The 16,951-nt window shown below is 48.5% G+C and overlaps 1 protein-coding gene and 1 long non-coding RNA gene across 8 annotated transcripts in view; one reads left to right on the top strand and one right to left on the bottom strand.

The window, feature by feature from the left end:
* The window catches only part of IDO1 (indoleamine 2,3-dioxygenase 1), a 43,579-nt gene extending 27,631 nt beyond the window's left edge, over positions 1-15,948 (top strand). For 2 of the 7 annotated variants that reach the window (XM_084615078.1, XM_084615077.1), the window contains exons 2-11: positions 1,460-1,589; positions 6,011-6,106; positions 6,200-6,319; positions 6,841-6,959; positions 7,588-7,602; positions 8,536-8,635; positions 9,316-9,433; positions 10,542-10,593; positions 11,552-11,889; positions 12,527-15,948. In XM_084615078.1, the coding sequence (XP_084471204.1) occupies positions 1,500-1,589; positions 6,011-6,106; positions 6,200-6,319; positions 6,841-6,959; positions 7,588-7,602; positions 8,536-8,635; positions 9,316-9,433; positions 10,542-10,593; positions 11,552-11,889; positions 12,527-12,918 (1,440 nt within the window). In that variant the 5' untranslated portion in view covers positions 1,460-1,499 and the 3' untranslated portion in view covers positions 12,919-15,948. The remainder of the gene's footprint in view (positions 1-1,459; positions 1,590-6,010; positions 6,107-6,199; positions 6,320-6,840; positions 6,960-7,587; positions 7,603-8,535; positions 8,636-9,315; positions 9,434-10,541; positions 10,594-11,551; positions 11,890-12,526) is intronic. The other 5 variants (XM_084615081.1, XM_084615080.1, XM_084615082.1 and 2 more) reach the window with 4 other exon arrangements.
* Positions 1-16,951, bottom strand: part of LOC311513339 — a 77,820-nt gene that overhangs the window by 27,670 nt on the left and 33,199 nt on the right. The gene's annotated exons all lie outside the window — the stretch shown is intronic.

Raw genomic sequence — 16,951 nt, 5'->3', positions numbered from 1 at the left:
CCTGTGGCCAAAATGAGCACTGCAGTGAACTACAGACTAACAGCTGCTGCTCTGAAACCTGTCATTTTGGAAGTGTATCGGCAAAAAGAACAGGAGGACTTGTGGCACCTTAGAGACTAACCAATTTATTTGAGCATGAGCTTTCGTGGGCTACAGCCCACTTCATCGGATGCAGTCTGAGACACAAATGGTCAAGCACTTCCTGTGAAGGATCAGATAACATTTGCCCGAAGACGACATCAACACTTGGAAGCGCTGTAGCATTGTGCGTGCACACTCACTACAGCAATGCGAGGGATTCTTCTGTTGCTGCAGTTAATCCACCTCCCCAAGAGGAGGGTGCTAGGTCCACGAAGAAAAATTCTTCCGCTGACCTAGAGCTGCCTACAGCAGGGGTCAGATCAGCGTAGGGCTCTCTGGGTTCGTCTACACTACCTCTTAGGGGTGTAGATTTTTCATATCCTTGAAAGTCTGCAACAGAGCTGCTTTTCAAAGCCTGATGTAAAGTGACCTGTTCGCATAGGCAGAGGTGAAAATAGCTCGGAGAGATCTGCTAATCAAGACAAATTGGGTCTGGGTCAGAATTCATATTTAAATGCCAATAGGAACAGCACCTGGAAGGTGTTTGCTCCCCTAACTGTGGGGTGGCTCAGTTATTTGGAAGTAACTCAGCTGAAGTCCCAGGGGGCCGAGGTAAAACCAGGGTCCGGATCACTTGCCCATTAACATGGCTTCTCTTACAAGGCATGTTATGGTACATCAAACATTTTCAACAGTCCTTGAACATAAACGTGCTGTGCCTGCCAGTTGCCAGCCAAATTGAACCCACATTGTCCAAAAGGAATTTGTCCAGGAATTCTGCCTTCCTAAATTCCCTCCCCAACACACACACCCCTTCCTGCCCAGTCTTTTCTTATATTGCTGCACCCTATTTAATAGTTGCCATAGCCCATCTCAGAAACGACTGCTCTTCAGAGATGGTGACTTCACAGGAAGTCTGTTAAGCTTGCAACACCCTGTGACCCTTCAGGATGAAAGGCACCAAGACAACCATTGTTGGGAAATTGTGTCTGGGTGCCATCAAGTTGTTCCATATTTATTAGCCTGGAGAGAAAAACAAACTGACTTTAACCCTGCCCTAAGGAACGAATGCCTTGTGATCAGGACCATTTGCATCGAAAGACTATTACACGCTACATTTGGTAAGGGATCGATTCAGCTCTGTTACTTCTCAAACCTCATGAGTAAAGAGAAGCATTAAGAGGAGGAAGTGATACTATTTTCAATTTGCTGGCTACACAACGGAAAACAGAAAATAAGCCATCAGGTGATTTTGATTGGGGAACAAAAAAGTCCCCCATACATTACAACCTATTTAAACTCCAAAGAGCAGGCAAGTAAATGAAAAAAGACAGGGCAGTTTCTACTCCTGATAGAGCGATAATTTCTCACTGCTCAGGGGCTGATGGGCAGGGAAATTAAGAAGCTACATCACAGGCATGGAACATGAAGACAAAAGTGAGAGTCTGCAGAACCTGGAGAAGTTTCATGTTTCAGAAGAATATGGCTTTGTTCTCCCAAACCCACTGGTAAGAGTTCTAGGATTACAGTGGCAAGTTAAAATTTTACGCAGCACATTTGCCTGGTCTGCTAAACCGATAGAGCAAAATATATTTTGCTCTATATGGCAATATAAAAATATTTGCTATTATTTATTATATAAAGTAACTGCTGCTTAGCAATTATTGCAATTTTATATGCTAATTAAGTGCTCATTAGAGTATGTGTAATACACTATTGTTTAAGGAATGGTGTGTGTAAAACATATTTAATGCTATAAGTAATATGTATATTTTAGTAATTCATTTCTAACTAAATTAAACAGATATTTAAGGCTTCAGAGTGACACAGAGAGAGACTTACCTGAGAGCTTGTATGCAAAGTCACAGTGTGAAGCACTGGAAACAACTCCAATAGGGCTGTGAGCTCTTTTTGCTCAGAATATCTCCAGGTTGAATAATCAATGGGTTTTGTTGTCTGCTACTGTCCAATTTTTAAAGTTCAGAAATTGTACAGTTTGTAGCTATGGTCAGGCACGACTCTGTATCACTCCAAGAGTCCTAGACCATTGTGATATCAGAAGTAACAAATTACCGCCCTTACTCTTCAGCTACTTTCACGCAGCAATTTCATTATTTGTACGAGGGAGACCGCACGGATGGTGGATTTCTTGGTTCGGCCGCCAAATCCATGTGACAAATATCCCAAATGCACAGACCCCCTCACCGCAGCGCACAGCCCTCATTCACCACCCATGTAACACCACAACCAGCACATACAGTCACGCAAACGTCACGCTAAAGCTGAGAGTGTTTGAGAGTCAGCCTGAAGTGTTGGAAACAGCCTCAAGCCTGGCTGAGTGCTCTTCTTCTTTAGAATGGCGCCAGGTTCAATCATTACTGGGATTCATGGTCTGTTTCAAACATTAGCCAAAACAATGGTTGAGAACTTACAAAAAATAAAAAACCCACACCCAAACACACCTGACTTTCACATTATACCTTAAACTAGGATCTGAGAGCCTGTCCTGTCACAGGGGTATCATTTGCTATCAGCTACACACTTGCAGTTGGTTTAAGAGACTCAGTGGATGAACTGAATATTCTGTGAAACCCTTTATACATTTAGGGTAGCAGGCACCTACATCCTTTATTTTCAAAAGGCACCTTTGACTTGAATGGGGCCTAAGCATTTCATGTTTCTTGGTCCCTTCTGGCCTTACACTCTAAACTATTAGGTCATCCCACCTGACCGTCTGTATCTCACAAGCCATTATTTTTTAGCCAGATAACCCTATGTTACCCCAAACACTTTAGTCAGACCAGAGAATTTCAGTCCGCAGGAGACTAAATGGTGGACCCCAGGGAAAGGATGGGAGAGACCAAGGTACCACCACTGTCTTAGGGCCTGCAATGGCAGGGAATGGATTAGATATACCCAGATAATCGGAGGAAGCGACCCGCACACCCACACATGGCGGAGGGTTTTTTGCTTTCCAAGGTCCCTGAAAGTCTGACCTGGGAAAAAATTCCTTCCAGACCCCCACATTGGGGCGGGGATCGGTTAGACCCTGAGGTCTGAGCAAGACCCATCAGCCCCTATCTGGAAAGAATTCTTTGTACCACTTCAGACCACCCATCCCCCTTCTCCAGCTAATCTCTGATGCTTCACAAAAAAGGGGAAAGAAAAAAAAAAAAGCAGCATACATCTGGCCAATTGGGGTGGGTGCGTGTTCCCTCCTGACCCCTGCAGGGAACCGGCTGAATCCTGAAACATGAGATTTGATTACCACCGTCTTAATGCAGAGCTGTAAGCATTATGAACCCATTGCTGGCAATGCAGGCAATCCCATTCTCCCCATGAGGAAAGGAGATGTATGAATCCCACTGTTCATTCAGATTCCAAGGCCAGAATGGACCAGCCTGACCGCCTGCTCACAGATGCTTTATTCCAGCTGCTGGGAGAAATTCCATGGCCTATCTTTTAACAAGATAGATACTTCAAGGTTGAATTTAAGATGAACTTATTTAATCACCCTCACAACCAGGAAATTACATCTGCTTCCAGCAATGGTGATTCCACCCCCTCCTCTGCTAAGATCTTTCATTATTTAAAGTAAAATTAACTTCCTGCCCTGATTCTTGTTATGCTTGTGTCGGAGAGGTTGAAAAGCCCCTGCTAGGACACTGGTGATCGCTGTGTATAGATACGGTACTTTATCAAAGAGAAGGTAAACTAAATCAATTGAGAGAGGACTTGAGCTCCTTAAGCCTCATTGGGACTGGAAAACCAGCTTTGCAAAGTAAAGCAGACTGATGGGACACTCTACAAATACGTTCACATGGTCATAACAGGCCAGATTCCGATTTCACTCCAGAGGAGGTCAGGAGGCGGCCCCACATCTTGCGCAACATGAGATCTGGCCTCAGAATCTAGCAGCGGACAAGGGGAGGTTGTCACATTTATTTATTGCCATGACAGTCCAGATTTAAAAATTGTGTACATTACATACAGTTCAAATGGCTTGTTTTTAATACTTATCAAGGGAACTTACATGGACTGAAATTTTTGACTTAAAACACCTGTCGTGAATACACGTTGTACCTCAGAGCATCCCTAGAGGCTTGCTGTGATTGTACAGTGAAGTTTCTACAAGATCAAGATGTCCAGCAGAGCAGAGCAGAAACTTGGAAAGCTCATGAGCGACATAATTATCAGTAATAGATTGAAGTATCACTTCATCATGGGCTATATGAGAAACATAATTCAACTGGTTTTATTTTCCAACACAATGCCATCTCTGTTCTCTCTGCACTTCCTTTTTATTTGTGCCTGTATCATTTTCAACCCGCCGAAAAAAGGGTTTTCAACATGCCAGTGAGAGGGGAAAAAGCCACCAAACTATTTCTCCTAAATTTATATATTTGAGCACAAATAGTGCAAAAATTCTGTAGAAATAGTGCCTTGCTGTAGTATGACATCAGGCCAAATTTGGGGCTTCACAAACATACAGTGAGAGATCAATAAATAGAAAGACATGCATCTAAGCCTCAGACCTACGTGCAGAGCATGCTAAAAAGCACCATCAGGCCATGGTGGTTTTAAAATGGGAGTTTCCCCATCAATAAGTGAATAAAACCAAAATGTTTGTCTCGCATGATGCTTACGTAGCGTCTGACTGATCCCAAATTAGATGCATCTGTCAAGCATGATTGCTTCATCTGTCTGTTCTCATTACACCGGCCAAACCGAATTGCCCATGCCCAGGGAGCATGGTTGGACAAGCGAATATATTGTCTGCCACTTGATTAAATGGAATTTTGATTTGTAAAAAATAATAAAAAATTCTTCACAGCTGTCTGTGTTTTACTCTGACAGTTAATCATCATTAGCTGAAAGGGGGAGAGGCTGCAGAGGCCAAATATTCCAACTGTATTTCAAGGCGCACTATTATTCCCTGCTCCCCCCAACATGCCCCTTTGAATGCCCACTGCATGTTCGCTGGCCTCCAAGCTGATATGCTGGAGCTGAGGACTAGTGGCAAGGCACGAAGAGTGTGCCTACGCTGCAATTAAAAACCCCCACGGCTGGCCCATGCCAGCTGACTCAGGCTTGGCCTAAGAGGCTGTTTAATTGCAGTGTAGACTTTTAGGCTCAGGCTGGAGCCCTGGCTCTAGGATCCTGCAAGGTGGGAGGATATCAGAACTTGGGCTAAGCCCGAACATCTCTGCTGAAATTCAACAGCCCCTTACATGTATGGCTGGCCCTTGCCAGCTGTCTTGGGCTCGGGCTAATTGCAATGTAGACATACCCTCAGTCTTCAAAATAGCTGAACTTTGCTGTAGCAAAGACAGAAGCAAGAAGAACTAGCTGCCCATCCAATATTCAGGCCCTAGGCCTCATGAGTGTCTTTTCAGTTATTCTTCCGTTGGCAAGAGAATGAGCAGCACTCCCACATTTTGTGACCAGGTCTGTTCGGGCCACAGCTCCCACGGAGATGCTGGGCAGGGAGAATTGGGAACGGGGTGGGCCCAAGAGGGAAGCGATCGCTATTTCCAGCTCTCCCCTAAACTCAGGTTCTCTTGGCGAGGACATCTCCGGAGGAACGTTCTGCTCTCCAAAGGGCCGGAATTGCCAGAGGGCTCCTGGCCACAGCCAATTGCTCAGCCCCCACAACTGGGGCCAGATTTTCAGCAGCACTCTGTGCCCAATGGGTATCCAGGATGCCGAGCTCTTTTGAAAACCTGGCCTTCAATGGCCTGCAGCTGAACTCGCACGTCTCCCGCTGGAGTGCCGGGGGAGAGTCAGTGGGAGTTCTGTGCTGATCTGGGAAGGCCTGTGAGCGGGCATGTGGGATTCTACTTGGTTCAGACCCAGAAGGAAGCTGGGTTGCAGCAGGGAAAACATTGTCATTAAAAGGAACGCCCTAATTTGGATTTCTTTCATACAGACAGAACTGCCAGATTATTACGCTCCCTGGATGGATGTCGCAGCCAACCTGCCCCACCTGATAGAGGGACATCAGCTCCGCAGGGAAGTAGCAAAGGTTCGATATGTAACCTGCTGCGTGCAGCGCCGGTTAGCTAACTCGCACAGCCCCGGGGCTGTGCTAATGCATTAATGCCTTTTCCCCTCGTAGATGCCACTGCTCAGCACACAGTACCTGCGAGGACACAGGCAGCTGCGCCTGGCTCGCCTGGCTCTCGGCTTCATCACAATGGGATACGTGTGGCAAGGAGGCAGCAGACAGACAGTGAAGGTCAGCGCCTTTATTACCCTCTGCTATTCTACATCCTGATCGTGCAGCATCAACGATGCTAAAACTCAGTCCCTGGCTTGGCTCCCATTTCACTAGGGCGGGTCAGAGACTGAGGAGCAAGTGCTGGGGAATGTTACTAGCCCACCTACCTGTAAAGCATGCGATGCTCAATAACATGCAGCTCTCTTCCCCGTGCTGCATGAAGAGCAAGCATCAGGAAGCCCAGCTAACCACCCACCCTCTGTCCCTGAAGACGCACACAAACTGCGGAAAAAAACATGATCGCTGAGCCTGGGGACCACCCTCTTGAACTGGTTTGTCAATATAAAGACAGTTGGTGAAAAGCAGGGACTGACAGTGCCCTCGGTTCACAGTATCCCACTTGGCACTGATCTGCAAAATTGCCTTTGTTAGGAGCAGAGTTTCCATCCCAACATGGTGAATTTCCCCAGGTTCTCCTCTGTTTCGCTGCCCAGCACAGTAACCTTCTGCTGTTATTGTAACACTCTTGTTTAACCTAGATCCTTCCTAGAGTGCTTGCAGTGCCTTACTGCACGATCTCAGAGCTTCTCGACCTGCCGCCCATCCTCGTCTATGCAGACTGTGTTTTGGCAAACTGGAAGAAGAGAGACCCCTGTGGGTATGTAGAGCTCCGGGATGACCTCTGTCAGACGCCACATCGCTTTATATATAGTAGCGCCCCCACCCCCGCCCTGCACCGGTTGGATGTGTACGCCCGCAGGTCTCACTTGTTGGTCACGCCCAGATCAGGTCACCTGAATGCATATAAACGCATTACAGTGACCCCGGTCGGCGCAATCAGACAGGTGCTGTCCAGACGCTTTCACCTGCTGGTGCTACGTTAACTGATCCAGGCATCCTCCTGTCTGGTACAAGCCTCCTCATAGGACATTTCAGTTACCGACTGCTTAGACACTTCGAGCTCTGGCAGTGGCGGGGTGAGACACTGTGTGACCCCAAGTAGGGGCTGCTCTCTTCAGACTGCTGAACCCAGATATAAAGGTAATTTCCCACCCTGAGCCCCCATTTGTGACTGGGTGCTCGACACCCCACGGTCTATGCAGCCCCAGTTAGGGTTCTCTCGTTGGCTGGGTTGTGACCCCTTCCTGTCTAACCCTGACAACCCATGTCATGGCCACTCAACGGCGCTGAGTTGTTCTCACTTACGCAGTTTTAAAATCTTTCCTCCTTCTCACTGCTTTCTTTTTTCTTCCTCAATTGCTGCTCCGCCCCGGCTGTGCCTGGAGACCCCTGAATGTTGAGTAAGTAGATCTGTTTGTCTTGGCGAACGACAGGACTGTAGAGCACTGTACCAGAGTGACCCAAGGAGACGTATGCACTATTTTGAGCATGCTGGGTAACTGCAGCAGGTGGGAGGGGTGGGAGCGGCTAGCCACCCCAAGTACATGGCTAGCTTGTTGGACGGGTCCGTAGTCGGTGCAGCACCCCCACACCACCATGGCTACATTCTGTTCTTAGCATGCAAACCCGATCAAGCTCGTGTGGGTAGGTCTCCACGAGCTGGAGTCACACCTCCAGCTGGAAGTGCAGACACACCCAGGAAGGTATGGTGAGAGCAAGGAAAGGAAAGAAGGCTTGGTCTTATGGCTACAGCAGCATCCCCAACTCAACCTGTGCAGACTAACAAAGTGCACCACCAACCCCAAACAGGTTGGGGGATCCTCACCTCTGTGTTTCAGCTTTTCCATCATAAAACTGGGATAAAACTACTTTTGGTGGGGAGAGAGGGAGGCAAGGATTGATTAGTTTATGCTCATGGAGTAACTTGTATGAAAGAGTACCAGCGTCATATAAATAGATATGGGAAAGAAACCAACCATTCAATTCTGCAGGGTAGTTTAGCGAGCACGTGCAAATGTGCACACATCACCTTACACAACTGATTTCAGAGCCATTTCTATGTGTCAGCCTCAATGTGTGTTATGGAACCTAGTTCAGATTTGCAAGTGTTTTGCTTTTCTACATGCATCTTTCATCTGAAGAGCTGGCAATCTAGCTGCACACAGAAGTCACTGCATGTTTTCCTTTGGATTCCACACGAGCTTCTGGTTAATGATATTTTTAGATTGCACAGTTCTCCTTGGATACAGTTTCTCAGCATCAGCTACAAATTGCTATTACAATGAGGTCATTTTACTGACCTAGCCCTGGGGAATGTATCTATCTTCCCTTAGGAATCTGGACATCCTGTTTTCATTCCCTGGAGGGGACAGCAACAAAGGTTTCTTCCTAGTCTCTCTTCTTGTTGAAGCAGCAGCTGCAACTGGAATCAAGGTACAGAGTCCTAATGAAACAGTCCAGTTGTGAGCGAGCAAGCCCCTGCCCTGCTAAGTGTTGCTTACAAACTCAATTTAGTTTACCTCACAGGAACATAGCATTCTGTCTAGTAGATTCTAGGGCGGTTTAAAGTGATCAAACACATCTGGGACGTGATGACCAAGTACAAGTGCAGGTTTTTCCACCATCCATCTAAACCCTTATGTTTTAGAATTCACTTTGCACCCTTCACCCAGCAGAGGCTGAGAGCCTTTTCTTCCTCATTTGCCCACAGACGGGAGTCCCCCCTCACAAACAAGAGCAAATGGGTCCCAAACCTCAGTTTGCTGTTAGCGGTGTTGTTTTCCACCCTTCCCTGCTGTTGTTGACTACTGGAGTAGCCTCAGCATCCCTCTGCAGGGTTCTAGCTGCAGAGCTGTGGAGAAGGGATTTGGACACCATTCCTTTAAGAGGATGGCATTATTTATGACCCCACTGTAAGTGAACCCCTGCCAAGGAGGCACCGGGCCAAGGAGGCACCAGCTTCATTCCCCGCCAATCCCCGTGATGGCTCCTGCTGGAGAACCCTACAGTATCGCAGCTGGGAGTGACCTGGGACTCTCTGTAGTCTCTTTCCTCAGAAAGTCTGAGCCTGGTGTTCTGGATACCAAGAGTGTTTTTCCCCTGTTCCCTTTAAGGCAATCCCCATGATCATCAATGCCATATTGCACCATGACCGTTGCTCCTTAGAAACGGCACTGCAGGATGTGGCCTTGTCTATATGCAAGATGCGTGAAGCTTTCAAACTAATTCACGGTAAGTGCTTTGACTGGATAGCTGCGCTTGTGAATTCCAACCAAAAATCCCACAACAAAATTTATATTAATGCAACAATCAATCCCCATTTTATTACTTCCAGATAGAGAGACCCCCCAACAGTTTGTAGTTAGGAGTAAAACATTCAGGCTCCCTGAGTCTGTTGCAGAGTCTCCTTTGTGGTCAGATAGGCTATTAGAACAAGTGTGGAATGGTTCCCAGGGATATATGGAGTTTGGTGCTGATTGAGGAAGCTCCTGCATCCTTCCCACATGTCCAAGACTGGGCATCTGCACAAATTATTTCAGCCAAAGAACTAATTTCCTGTCCCTAAAGACATCCCACAGACAGTGCTCTGCTGAAATGAGATGCACTTTATTCTAAGCTTGTCTCACCAAATACACGTTTTAGCACGTATGCCAGTCAGCATGCCCGTGAGAGGGATCGCAGGGACAAGTAATAGACAGCAACATTGTTACACACGGAAATGAGCAGGAGATGGAAGTTCAGAACTGGATCCACATCACTAAATTCTGTACACGAGTTACCATCCCCGGTGCTAAAGCCATAGCATGATGCCGTCTGGGAATTCTTATGCAAACCACTTTGGCTCACTAAATGAAGCGAACTGCAAGTACCACTAACTGACAGTAGCATTACTTCACTCAAGTTGCCCAAATTTTTTGTGGGCAAGGGATGTCTGCAAACCACTCCCTGTGCATGGCTGGGGCAGAGCCCTGCCTGGCAGGAGGAGAGGGCTGCTGCATGGCACCGCGGAACGACGCACCAATCTTCTGTGCCAGCAGCAGAGCCAGATCCCAGTGGGCCGCCATGGATTGTACTTTATTCTGTGGAGAGGCCAAGCAAGCAAGGGGCTCCCCTGAATGTGATCACTCAAGTTTGTGCAGTTCAAGAGTAATGGATGTATTTCTAAAATGTCTCATCAGCCGAAACAGATTAAATACTTTAAACCAATCAGGAAGGGACACATGGAATCTCTCCAAACCAAATACTATTGGAAAAGCCAGGATTCTAAGGGTTCGTGTCACACGTTGCTTATGACTCCACTGCGCTCGTTAACCTGAATGAACGTTCCGTCTCTCCACAGAGTGCGTAAATCCAGGAGCTTTTTTCAGAGCCCTGCGCATCTACCTCTCAGGGTATGTACTTTCTCTGGGTCACTCTCTCTTATTAGGAACAGAGGCGTCACTAGACTGCATCAGACCAATACCCTGCCTCCCACAGCAGCCAGCACCAGATGGTGTAAGAAACAGCAATTACAGCATAACCTGCCTACTACGGAAAAAATTCTTCCCAGACCGCTCAGTTAGGGGTTGATCCTGCCCCAAAGCAGGGTGTTTGTAAATTCAAATTAGGGATAAGGAGGGAGAATGTATCCACTTGATAGAGATAAAAAGTGCTTAATGATGATGGCTGTTTTTTCCATAACATTTGCTCCATCATTTTATAAATGCACACTGAGTTCTCACCTCCCAGCAGGAGCGGGTATTTACCCTTCTGCTTCTCCCTTCTGGAGGCTGCTGACACCAGCTCCGTTCCCTTCCTCCTTTGCTTGTCTAAGTCTCGCCCTCTCTGGCGAGTGGTGGCCACTTTACAAAAAACTGGACTAGTGAGCCGAAACGTAGGGGGATCAGATGTGCCGATATTAGGACCCTATTCCCCCCACACACACACGCACTGATTTTTCACACTTGCTATCTGGTCACCCTACCGTGATACTGCATGAGAAACTTGGCCCATCACATGTTGTATAAAGAACTAAGATGTTCCCAGCCCAGTCCAACAGGCACTGCCTGGAAGCCTGCATTGCAGCGCCAAGTTCCCCTTCCTGCAGGGGGCACAGCGCTTCCATGATGGGATAACTAGAGGGTGGGGTAGGCCTGGGTGGTGCCCAGGTCACTCTGAGTTGACAGGTTTCAGAACAGCCGTGTTAGTTTGTATTCGCAAAAAGAAAAGGAGTACTTGTGGCACCTTAGAGACTAACCAATTTATTGGAGCATAAGCTTTCGTCCGCTGTAGCTCACGAAAGCTTATGCTCCAATAAATTGGTTAGTCTCTAAGGTGCCACAAGTCCTCCTTTTCTTTCCGAGTTAACAGAGCACAGATCTTGCATTGGGCGGCTTTACTGCCGAACCATTGTTTCCAGGAACAGCTGTCTGATCGGAAGTTACCTGTGCTGCAAGGCACTAGTGTCTATCACCGTGGCGAGTCAAGCCACACAGAAACCCCAACAGACAGCACATTCAGGTCATGCTGCTGGTTCTCGCTTCATGTTTTTGGAACTAGCTGGAAGGACAGTTTCCTGATGCCGGAGGGGCTGGTGTACGAGGGGGTGTGGGACAGCCCCAAGCAGTTCTCTGGTGGCAGTGCGGCACAGAGCTCTACGTTACAGTGCTTTGACGTACTGCTAGGAATCCAGCACCGTGCAGCCCAGGGTAAGTGGCAATAGAGGCTGGAAGCTGCGGTTATTCTGGGACTAGTACACAAGCCTTTCACCAAGAGATTCCGTTTCTGGGGCACCAGCCACTAGACGATTATTCAGCAGGTTAGTCCAGAAGACTCATGCCAGACCCGCATGGGCAGGAGACCGGGGTCTCCCCAGAAAGGGATTTCCCCACGGAACAGAACAAAAACAAACCTCACACGGGCCAGAGCCAGAAAACACAGTGGGGCCACCAGCCTCAGCTTAGCAACGTTATTAGAAGCCCTGCGTGCGCACACCCCACTTGCCGGCTGCCTGGCCCACGTAACTCCGAAGGGCCGAACTCTGTCTGAGCCCACTGCTGCTCTAGTTTTCAGGGGGAATCGGTACTTCAGCAATAGTGCAGTCACTTCCCGGGGTAAGAGTTTAGAGCAGGGCACTGGAGTTGGGAGAGTCAGTCACCCATTTACATTAGTTTTTGTAAATGACTCAGAGGAGCGATGTGGGTCACACCGCGTGGAGGCAGAGCAGGGCTGAGCTGGGGAACCACCACCACCGTTTTGGCCCAGCACCTTTTCTTTAGTGGGGGACAGTGCCGAGCTCTCTTTTACTGCATCGCCCAAACTAATGCTCTTATCTTGCTGTTGCAGGGTTCTCGGCAGAGTACCTCGGTTGCATGAGGGATTACATGCCAGCAGCTCACAGGGCCTTCATTCAGACCCTAGCTTCTGGCCCGTCCCTCCGGCAGTTTGTCCTGGCAACAGGAGACGCAGGCCTGCATGCAGCTTTCAACAAGTGCGTGTTGGCGCTGGTGGATCTACGGAGCTATCACATACAGATCGCCACCAAGTACATCACCATCCCGGCCGGGAGGTGCCGAGCAGAGCAGCAGCAGCTCGGGGGCTGTGTCCACGAGGGCACGTCAGTGCTCTCAGAAAGGGGAACCGGTGGGACAGGGTTCATGCGCTTTCTCAAAGCTGTCAGAGACACCACCCGAAAGGCACAGCTCACTGAGCAGGATGCAACGGTGTTAACACACTGACTAGGCCATGGTTACGGCACAATCGGATGGGCCCCTTTCCTGTTGCTGTCAGCCTCGTGTTAGCCATGACCCTGAGATGGGATGGGACTGCTGGGGCATGGGGAAGGATTGGGCCTTCTCCTCTAGTGTCAAGGGGAGCAGGAAGGCAGCACCCAGCCTGATCTGTGGACCACTGCAGATGGGTGCATGGAGGGAGCATCCACTGAAGCCACGAGGACCGGCTGGTGCCCCTGAATGGCAACTGCACCCTTTGCAACATGGGTAAGGACAATCCAGACATTACAACCAATATCGAAAGCCATGGATTTGCTGTATTTATATCGATGGTGTAAAGAGCCATGCACACTCATCGCACCGGGGAGTGGCAGGAAAGTGCAGTGCTCTGTACCTCTGTCTTACATATGGCATCTTGGTCGTGGCACATTTCACTCCCCTTCCCACCTGGCAGTTATTAAAGCTCTGTTCTCAGCAACCCCAGCTTGGGGCAGACACGTTGCTTCCAGCTCTAACTTCCCCCGCACTCAGGTGATATTTGTGAATCCCCCAAAAGGAGGAAGTGCAAACAGGCTGAAAAGCCGCAAGGGGAAGAAAGTTATAACGCAAGTTGCTAAATACTTGGTCTGTATCTGGCCTCCGGTTACTCTGGCTTGTAGGGGAGCAGGTTAGTTGCAGGGGTGCACGATGCCCACAACCCCAGGGACCTGCCGCTTGCCCACCAACCTGGTGGGGTGGGGGGAGATAGGGCACTCAGATAGGACCCTAGTCCAGCATGGATCCCAAGGAGCTGCCTAGGGGCTGAGCCCTGCCAGGAAATTAAAGTGGTCCTTAGTCTTCTGGGTGCAGACCCCTCCTCTGCCTGCTTGCCCTCCCCAGGGTATGTATGCCGTCTCAGGATCAGCGCAAGGTGAACCCAGATCATTTGTGAACCACAGAGAAGCAGGGAGGGGATAGGAAAATCCATTTCCTAGCTGTGAAGCTACAGGAGGTTTAGAAACTACCGAAGAGGTGGCCAGAAGTGGCCTGGGGCAAGGAGAACTGCCTCTCAGATCCCCCATCATTCAGCCAGATCTGAGAAACCAACCCTGTCTGGAACATGAGCTGGGAGTGAGCGTGAGGAGGAGATGGAGGCAGTCGAGGCAAAGCCATACGCCAGGGTATTGCATGACAGGAGTGCCTATTCACAGGCCTGGGAAATGGACCGACATTCCCCCAGCAATACCCGACCAGCTTCTGCAAACCGTGTCTCAAAACTCGTCTGCCAGGAACCCCAAGCGGCAGCAGGTGCGATGCACCCTGTTGAGAGCCCATCAGTTGAGGATGCAGCTGCAGCTTAGAGAAATGCCTCCAGGGCAACCAAAAGCCATTGCAGCTGCAGCAAGCTGAACATCCGTCCTGGTTATGAAAAGCCACCAACAGCAGCTCTGGCCACTGCTCGGCAGAGCCTGGAGAACTTCCGGTCTGGGGCAGACATCAGCTGACCTAACCCCCACATTGCCTGTCGGGGCTGTGGAGGCCATTCTCTAACAGGGATAAAGCGCAGTGGATGCTCAGTTCCTCCCCATTGAGGCACAGTTCAGATTTCAGATCAATGCACTTGTACACCCTGTGGCTGTGGGGGCTGGGGAACGACAAGAGGATGTCTGATTCTTAAGGGCAGGAATCACTTCAGGAAATCCCCACCAAAGCATCAAGCAGGTGCTGACTCATGGCCAGAGTCATGATGGTCTTGTGGTTCAGAGCTAGGCGTGGAGCCACAACCCCTGGGTTCTTATTCCACTTTTACCACCAACCTCCTGCAGGACCCTGGACAAGCCACGTAGGGCCAGATTTTCCCAAGAGCTCAGCATTTGGTGTGTACCCTAAGGCCCCCTTTCCAAGGGCAAACTGACTCAGTAAGCTGTGCGGAGATAAGAACCCCAACCAGACCATGGGCTCGTCATGAAACCACATTCTAAGCCAGAGATGGAAGTTACGCTTTCCCTGTGTTTGTTGCATTATCTTTTCACATGAGGAACTTACTTAGCCACCTGAAGTAGATGTGAGGTCTGATGTACTGAGGACTGTGTTGGAATCACAAGCTGTCACTTTAAGAGCCGGGGGAAGCAGAGTTTCTTGGCCTTACTTGCAGGCTGGGGCTCTGTGGGAAAGTGCCCTCAGTCAGTCCACAGGAGGCATATGTAATATTCTCGTTTTGCAGAGGCAGATAGTTTAAAAAATTTGGCCAGAGGCATAAGGACCTGAATAGTCAAACCTGGATAGCCAGCTTTAGGGGCCAAATTGACTCGCCCAGGTCTGTCATGCACAGCGCCACTCCATGGCAGAACCAGCAGAGAACCCCAGGAGTCCTGGCTCCCCGTCCTTTGGTGGCTTTCCATGGAAAGTTTATAGAAATGAGCCCAGTAATGCTGACAAACTCTAGGCGATTCTAAGTGTTCCCAGCAGAGAAGCTATGGAGAAAGAGCTGGGCTGAACTGAGAAGGAAAAGCAGGGACTGAACACAATGAAGGAAGGATTTTAAATGTTTTTGCTCTGAGCTTTCACATTCAGTTAGGACAAGTCCCCAGCCCTACAGGAAAAAGGGTGACTATCCATGGGCGACATGTTGACCAGGACTGCACTTAGGTAGAGAGTTTGCTTGGGCTCTTTATGGTTTACTGGGTCTGGTCTTATTTGCCTAATCAGATAGTAGGCTTAGTCTTGTCTGCATTAGCCACCTAGTGGGCAGGGAGTTTTGTTCCCATGTATCACTGAAACAATTAGCCTGGAAATCAACAGAGCCTTATTCTAATGACCCTCCCATAAATACCTGTTTGTTTGGCTGGGTGCCTGCAGTAGGTACAGATGCAGATTGTGCTCAGTGACAAGCATATTAGCAGCATGTAATTTACTAATGCAAATTAAAACAGTCATTAGGATCTTATGCTCTATTTGGCATTGGCAAAATCATAACATTAGCATACATTTAATCATTGGGAAGTTAGCTGGAACCTGAAAGAAATCCTTAATTTCATAATACATGTTTCATGTCACTTATTTTATTCCCTGCTGTGATGTGCTTATTTTTGTGACAGCAGCTTCAGTTTTCGTTTCCATTAACTTATGTGCTAATATCATCCTTGGCACAGTCAAGGTAAATCAGCAGCACCTTGTCAAAGCACAGAGACTAAGATACAGCCTGTGCTTAGTACAGCATACATTGTTCCCTTTGGAGAAGAGAACAAAATTCTTTAGCACTCTTCCTGCCTGGCTGCTGTCAAGGGTTGCTTGAAGGGAACCGTGGGCCTTGCTGGAACAATAGCCAACAGGAATCAGCACAGACAGGATCTGTACCTAGCATCATGGTCACTTCTGGTTTTTCATTCCAGTGCAGTGTCTGAGCTGGATTAAAAGCTCCTGCAACCCGAGGAAAGGCAGCTTGGGTCAGTAGATGGGGGCACCAGGCTAGGAGTCCGGCAACCTAGGTTCATTGACTTCAAGTCCAGTAGGAACTCTTATGATCATCTAGTCTGACCTCCTGTATAAAACCCAGACCAGAGAACCTCACCTGGTAATTTCTGCTTCATGCCCATAACTTCTGTTTAAGTTATTGCAGTGGCTCTGCCCCCGACCTGCTCTGTGACCTCAAACAAGTCACTTCCTCTCTGTGCCTCCATTTCCTCTCCCACCTTTTGTCTGGTTTCTGTATTTACAGTGTGAGCGCTCTTCGGGGCTGGGACTGTCTCACTATGCGTGTGTGCAGTGCACAGCCCAGTGGGCCCCCGATCTCAGTCAGGGCTTCTAGGTGCTACCGCAATACATAATAATAATAAAACAAAACACCCCCACTCTCCCCCAGTGGGGTGTAGATCTCCTTAACAATGCAACAGTTACCACTGGGACCCATCACATTCTAGACAGCAAGAGGAAGCTTGAAGATAAATGGTCCTTTGTTCTACCTTTTTTATTATTATTATTTAAATAAGACAGAACCTGCTCTCCCTTTTCCTATGGGAGATGAACATGGTGTGATGCTAGTTTAGTGTCCTCATGAGTC

The sequence above is a fragment of the Lepidochelys olivacea genome, assembly GCF_965140295.1.
Source record: "Lepidochelys olivacea isolate rLepOli2 genome assembly, chromosome: 26".
Taxonomy (NCBI): Eukaryota; Metazoa; Chordata; order Testudines; family Cheloniidae; genus Lepidochelys; species Lepidochelys olivacea.
This window is presented reverse-complemented; position numbering and strand designations above follow the sequence as displayed.